Raw genomic sequence first — 7679 nt, 5'->3', positions numbered from 1 at the left:
TTGCACCTAGTGTCAATGTATATTCACAGACTTCAACAGCAGCAGTGCTGATCTAGAATCAGTTTTTGTAACAGGGTTAATTCAGGAACGTGGTTGGCAGTCACTGACCTGGCCTATCCAAACTAGTGTTTTAAACTAATGCTGGGAGACGATTACAAAAAGAATCGATTCTCCGAGTCCCGGCATTTCTAAGTTAGGAGCCCAAAAAACTTCAAAGATGGCTAAAGTCTAACGAAGCAGACAGCAGAGGTGCAGATTTGGTTGACAAGTTGGGGATGGGAATGACCAAATTCTTTTGATATGTAAGGCATATTCTTATAGCATGTACTGTTATACACAATATGTAGCTAGTAAGATTAAATTCTGGTATCGACTCCTCTGATTCGCGATACAGAAGAGGTGCTTTTGACTCCAACGGTTCACAACAGGTGGGCGGGGCAATTGTGTCCTACGTTGAGGAATGGAGTAAGACGATTGGTCGGTTTCTCACACTGCCGTCATTGTCATGCGCCGCATTTTCATTGCCCCCCCTGCAGAAACATTAGTAGGCTACAGAAAGTGTGTGCTTCGCGCAGCGGTAGTGAGAAGGTCATGAGCCAGTTGTGCTTGCAATGTCCGAATCATGGCTTTGCCCCACTGTCCTGTTGTGTATATATGGCTTTTTCTGCAACCTCAGGCCGTCGGAGCCTTTCCTCACGCGCTTTTTGATGGGACCTGACAAAAACCTCACGGAGACTGAGGTGAGCTCGCGTGCGAGTGACTCGCGATGACGCAACACATATAACATTGATGTTTCTTTTAAAAATGAGGAGCATAAGCTTTCATATTTAGACTGAATTAGCGTAATGCTAGAAATACTCTACATTTACTCTGTTACGTTATTCAGTATCGTAGCTATAGTTTCAGACGCGTGAATATTTTTTTTTTGGACTACTTTGAAAATGTACTAAGGCCGCCAAAAATAAATAAATACAGCAAAACATAAAAACGAGATACGGGTTATGAGTTATGAGCAGACAGGCAGGTAGCTACAGTAGACTACAGGGGAGATAAAGCGCGTGCGAGAGAGATGCGGTTAATGTCTTGATGCCCTGAAGATTTTAAATGAGAGCTATGTGAAAATACATGATATTGTCTCTACTCCTCAGGATAATAAAACCATTGGATTATCTTAACAACAACAATAACAAAAAAGTGCTTATTTATGAGAAACAGTCTAAAAAGATCTGTGCAAAAAGTGGAGGAGAGAGAGAAATACAGAGAGATGTGAACTCAAGGTGGAGTAAACCGTGAAGGGACAAATGAGCATAAACTTGGATAGAAAGTGTAGCCAGGAGAGCAAAGTAGTAAATTCTAAAAATGGAATATGGACAGATTGTAATGTTAACCAATATCTTCACAATCTGTATGAAGTTTACTGCAGTTAAAGTATCTGTCCAAAAAACCTTGAGTAGAAGTACAAATGTAGCAGCTCAAAAAGTACCTGGGTATCCTGGAGTACAATTACAATTTTGGGCTAGTTTCAGCATCTGGGTTGTTGGGTTGATGTTCACCTCTGGATCTAGATATTTATGCTGTACTTAGCAATCTGCTGTGCTGTTTAGTGTGTTAAATGTTTGAAGTAGAAGTCAACCATAAAGAAAGCTTGGTCGCTTAGGTAGGAATTTCACCCTTCCAAATCCTTCCAGTAAAAGCTAATCTCTTCACATGAATTAATCCCAGAATAATTAACTAAATGTGTATCACAAGACTGACTGTATATAGCAGTGTGTCTGATACCTTTAGCTAATCTGTGTTTAAATTTTACAGGTTGTGAATGAGATCTATCCACTATGGACATACTCCTATCTCGTTCTGCTGTTTCCTGTTTTCCTGGCCACGGACTACCTCTGCTACAAGCCTGTGCTTATTGTCCAAGCAGCTAGCTTCATAGTGACTTATGCCATGCTGGTGAAAGCCCAGGGTGTGCTTGCTATGCAGCTCTTGGAGTTCTTCTTCGGTGTGGCCACAGCCACTGAGATAGCGTACTACTCCTACATTTACAGTGTTGTGGAGCCGGCCAACTACCAGAGGGTGACTGGATTCTGCCGCAGCGTCACTCTGCTGGGTTCGGCTGTGGGCTCACTTATCGGGCAGATACTGGTGTCTGTGGCCCATGTCCCCCTGCTTTACCTCAGCGTCATCACTCTGGCCTCCTGTTGCCTGGCCTTTCTAGCACCGTGGTTCCTGCCCATGCCTAGCAGAAGTTTGTTTTTTCACTGCAGAGAGAGCGCACCTCAAGACAGGACAGCTGAGGAGCCTGCAGATGGCCATGATCTGATTGAGAAGTTGGAGGACTCTGAGTGCAAAGTGCCTCTCAGTGTAGATGAAAGTACCATGGTGAGCTGTCTCTGAATCACTACTACCAAACTGTCTGCTCAACCAGTCTTAGGTTCTACATTTGGTTATTGTAAATAATAAAGTAAATGCTTTACAGCGAATGAGCCATGACAGAACCTTTTGTTTCTTTGTATTTTTTCCTAGGTTCTCAAAAAGAAGCATAGTGTAAATGGGCGTTTCAGGGAAGTCTTGAAAATTCTTTGGGCAGATTTTATGCAGTGTTACTCAAGCCACACTCTGCTTGCCTGGTCCGTTTGGTGGGCTCTGTCTACCTGTGGCTATTTCCAGGTGGTAAATTATGTGCAAGCACTGTGGGAGAAGATTCTGCCTTCTAAGGATCATGGTTTTGAGATCTACAATGGTTATGTTGAAACCTTATCTACTTTGCTTGGTAGGTAAAGGTCATACAGGCAGTTCCCTTCAGTTTCAGTATTTTCAGGCTTACTTAAATTTACACCATTTAGCAGATGCTGTGTATAATAATATGCAAGAATAGAGTTTAGTTCATTTCCTCAGAAAAATATATAGTTCATTTGTTGTTTGAAGACTTACAGAGTGACTCAGCTGTTTTGTACACCTGTGTGTAGAGAACTGTCTAGATCAGTGTTCTCCAACCCTGCTAAAGAACTACCTTCCTGCAGACTTTGGATCCAACCCTAATCCATCCCACCTGATCCAAGTAATTCTTGCCTTCAGTCCTTGACTGGATGAATGAGATATTTAAGATTTGGGTTGGAGTTAAAATCTGCAGAAATGAGAGGAGAGATGGGGACCACTGGTCTGGATGCTTGTCATTTGGTTGTCTTGAAGGATAATGGGACAAGGATGAAATTTGATGGGCTACTGTACACTATATGATTCCCAGCTCAGAACAGTGTCATTTTAGTATTTAAAAAAACAAAAACAAAAAAAAACACTACTTGCTACACTTATTCCAGCACACCTGACACTGGTCCAACACATTACTGGTGCCGCAAAGAGCTTTTGAAAACTTCCCTTCACTAAATTGACAATTTTAGTCTCTTACTATTTCCTCTTTTTTACAGCAGTAGATTTAGATAGAAATGCAGTCCTTTCCAGGAGCAGTTTTAAAATAGTGCTCCAGTTCACTCATGGGTTCTCCTTTGTGATATTTTCAGGTGCTCTGGCTGCTTTTGGTGTCGGCTTTGTGAAGGTGTCCTGGGCAGTGTGGGGTGAGCTGGCTCTCTGTATTTTCTCAGTGGTCATTGCTGTAGCTGTCTACCTCATGGACACAGTACGGAACATCTGGGTGTGCTACACTTCCTATGTGCTCTTCAGAGCAACCTATATGTTGCTCATCACCATAGCAACGTAAGTATAGGAGCCCCTAAGTCAGCCCACATTTTAAGTGCTTTATTTATTTATTTTTCTGATATTTTGTAATTATCCTTGTGGATATACAGAATGATTTATTTTTTTTTTAAAAAGCTTGTTTATAAAATGATAGTTCTTACAATCTGATCTGTATGATCTGATCTGTAAAATCTGTATAACCATCTATGACCACCTCACAATATCTGAATTACCTATTAATGTGCCACGTTTTGAGACAATCAGTTAGCTGCAGAAAATTACAAATGGAAACTAGTAAATAGTGTCTTAACTTTTCCTGTTATTGTGAATATTATGCACATTTGTAAGTTATTAGTTTAATTCTAAAGTCTCACATTTTTGTGAGCTTTCAGGAAGAAATACAGTGATTATAGATTGCTCTTTGCTAAAAACCCAGGCTAGCCCTATACTTGCCGCAACTGATCTTTTTGAGTAAGAGGGAAAATCCAAGCAGTAGTGCTCACTGTTATCAGACTACATTTGCAGAAGAATAGTGTATTGTCAATGGGTTTTTTTTTGTGAATATTTAAATGAATTCATTTAACATTGTGTATTTTATGTTAAAGCAATAAGCCACTTGAAACTGTTACTCCGCTTCATGTTGTATAAACAAACACCCTTCCCTGTGATAAAATCCCAGTAGCACCCACAGCCTCTTGTGGCTTATTTCTGTAATGCAGAAGTCCTGCTATGATTGTATTATTATACTTGCATATTTTCATCACAGGTACCAGATTGCTGCCAATCTGAATATGAGGAGGTACGCCTTAGTGTTTGGGGTGAACACTTTTGTTGCACTTTTACTGCAAACCCTACTTACTGTGATTGTAGTTGACAATGCAGGCCTGGGCCTTGACATTTTTCCACAGGTAAAGTTGAAATTAAGTTTTAATATTTCCAGCTTACTTGTGTTTTGCTGATGCAGGTTTCTCATTTGTCACATATGTCCTTCCACAGTTTCTGATCTACGGTAGTTACTTTGCTGCTATTGCAGTGGTCTTCTTCATAGCTGCTGTATATAAAGTGGCTACACGCACTAGACCTGATGTTGCTGAGGTACAGACTGAGAGTGGAAAAAGTGAAACGGACTCTGCTGGTGGTGACCGTTCACCATCCAAAGTCAGCAACACTATTTCAAAGTGATTGGGTGTCTGCACACTATATACATACGCACAAGGTTGTTATTATTATTATTATTATTATTATTATTATTTTCCCCCAAAAGTGCTGATGCTTCTTAAAAGGCCTAGTTGGGAAGGTACTAAAAGGGTGCTATAACTACTTCTGAAACTAGCAATGGTGGTTTTGTAATGGTGAAACAGCAAAGGTAAATGCTTTGTGATAGTACAGTATGTCAGCAATAACAAACTAAAAAAATGTTTCTAAATGATAGATACTTGAAGATGCATACAGATCAAGCTTTAAATATCCCGCACATATTAAGTTATATCTTATAGATATGCTGGTTTTGATTGTTTGTTTGTTTTGTTCTTTACTAAGTTAAATCTGGATGATGGTTTAAATGAACAGTCATATCTTGTAGTACAATATGATTAGCTCTCATTTAAAAGAGACACTTGCGTTGCCTTAACTTTGAGGTGATGTTTTTTATGAATGTAGGCCAGTCAGTTTTGGCTCAAACAGAACAAATATTATCCTACTTGTATGATAACCTAGTTATAGCAATCTTGCTTTGGCTGTCTTGAATAGCAGGCAGTACTCTAATCTGATTTTGTCACATTTCTGTAAACCTTACCATTGCCTGTCACTAGCACTTCTCCGTTGCAATGCTGCAACATTAAAAAACCTTGCAAACTAAAGATTCTGACCACTTAATGCATAAGAATGTGGCCTTTCCCCTGTTCTCTTTTTCATTCCAGTGTGTTTGTTACCATTTTCTTTTCTGTGTGTTTCTTTTATACACAGTCATATCACAATATTAAGACCACATACCTAATAGTGGGAATAAACACCCCTAGTTTGGATGACACTAGCGAGACGTTGTTATGGACTGTATTAGGTAACGCAAGGTGTTGGTTATAGAGGTTAACTGGTCCACAGTGACGTCAGTGAGTCGATTGCTCTGTGCCAGAGACGTCATTCCCCTCTGGCATCAATGTCCCGTGTGGCACCACTGTTATGCAAGTAGTTCATTCTCAGTACACCTTTACCATGGCGGCTCTAGAACATCCAATGAAGTTAGGGGTTTCCAAGATGCTAGCACACTTCGCTCTGGACCCATCATGCCATGTCTTTTACCCATGATGATAGTTTTTTGACTGACTGGGGTGCATGCTTATTTATATGTACGGCAAACCCTGTCATGTGGCATCTATGATGTTAATTCCATCAGCATAACAGCGGTGCCCCACTATTAGGTAGGTAGGTAGTCATTATATTCTGATATGACTGTTTTGGTCAATATTTTTTGTTATACCAGAAAGTCATAGCACACGCACTGGTATATGATCATCAAGTACAAGTTAGGCTTTAACATATCATAATTTAAAGACAGTTGTATGTGAAAGTTTGGGCACCCTTGGCCTAGTGACACTTTGTTTCATTTAATTGACTGGTAGTAAACACAGGCCCTGTAGCTAATGAAACAAAAGTTATAATGCATGGTTACTCTTTCATGTTGCTTGTGCAAAAGTATGGACACCTCCAACCATTCTTTTGTGGCCAGAGAGTGTCTCATTAGTCCTCAGAGTTTGTTTTAAAGACTCATCTTGCTTTTTAGATGTTCTGTAGCATACTTTAAACGTGTGATGGCACAAGCACGGTTTTCAGTATATATCACGCCTTCATGAAGATAGTTTATGCAAGCAGTGTGTTATAGAGGAATGATTCACAACAACTACTAAACCATCTTGCAGGTATGTGGCAGTCATGGGGAAGTTGAGAAGTTATAAAGTTAGGAAAATTCAGTCATATGACAGCTCCTAATTAGAATTGGTGACAAGCCTCAGGCTTTATTTGCTGATCAGCCTTTGAAGCGCTTTGAAGATGTCTAAATGTATGCATAAGCCACATTAATATTTGTGATGGAAAAAGTAACTGTGCATTAGGCTTGCTGAATATACTGCACTTTATGCCTGATTACATACAGAAGTGCTTAAACTTTCATGTACACCTGTACCCTAATATAAAATCTAGCACTTATACTGCTTTTGCAGAATGTCTTTCTAAACTAATCTAATGTACATAGAATTTAATAGTGTTCAAAACACTAGAATGTACTTTAAGTGCACCATTATAATTATGTGCCAAAAATGTTAATGCATCAACAGATGTTGAATATTATCCTCATTACAGTTAATTCAATTCTGGTCAATAATAAGCACATTGTACTTTATTTATTTTGGGTAACTCACATAGGGTAAATGCACTCATCTCTATCAATAACCATACCAGCAGTACCTGTTATATGATTGTCTTTACTTCTGTTTAATATTGTATTTTAATAAAGAAAATATGTTCAATGATGTGAAAGAGATGGCAATAATGCCTGTTATTGACTATGTTGTAAAATGTCTGATATGTGGCTAGCTTAGGTTTTTTAGCATAGTTTTACAGCACAATTGATTTGAATAAGCACAAGTACGCTAATAAAACACAGCTGTTCATATTGTATCAGTATAAAAATATGCATATAATTATATTGCCTTTCAGTGACAGACATTGACAATTTCAATGAATTCACATTACAGCTGTTACAGATTTTGTTTAGATTTACTAAATAAACTTGTAAATACATAATACACTTGTGTTAGTTGTTGCTGGCATACCACTGTGCTGTTGGCAAGTGCATGCTATCATCAGGGATGGATTATTCAATGGGCCAGTGCCCAAGGACTGGGGAAAAATCTAAAGAACAAACAGTGCTTGAATTTGTAATGGCAACCTCCTTTAAAAAAAATAAACACCTCAGCTTTCTATGAATGACT

General features: G+C 39.1%; 1 protein-coding gene across 1 annotated transcript; it reads left to right on the top strand.

The window, feature by feature from the left end:
- Positions 1 to 540: 540 nt before the first annotated feature.
- slc19a2 (solute carrier family 19 member 2) lies at positions 541 to 7224 on the top strand. Its single transcript, XM_072683771.1, has 6 exons — positions 541 to 740; positions 1810 to 2379; positions 2524 to 2770; positions 3519 to 3711; positions 4460 to 4601; positions 4690 to 7224. Exons 1-6 carry the CDS (start codon positions 612 to 614, stop codon positions 4873 to 4875), a joined length of 1467 nt encoding a protein of 488 aa, XP_072539872.1. The 5' UTR covers positions 541 to 611; the 3' UTR covers positions 4876 to 7224.
- The last annotated feature ends 455 nt before the right edge of the window (positions 7225 to 7679 follow it).

Source organism: Salminus brasiliensis, chromosome 7 (assembly GCF_030463535.1).
Source record: "Salminus brasiliensis chromosome 7, fSalBra1.hap2, whole genome shotgun sequence".
Taxonomy (NCBI): domain Eukaryota; kingdom Metazoa; phylum Chordata; class Actinopteri; order Characiformes; family Bryconidae; genus Salminus; species Salminus brasiliensis.
This window is presented reverse-complemented; position numbering and strand designations above follow the sequence as displayed.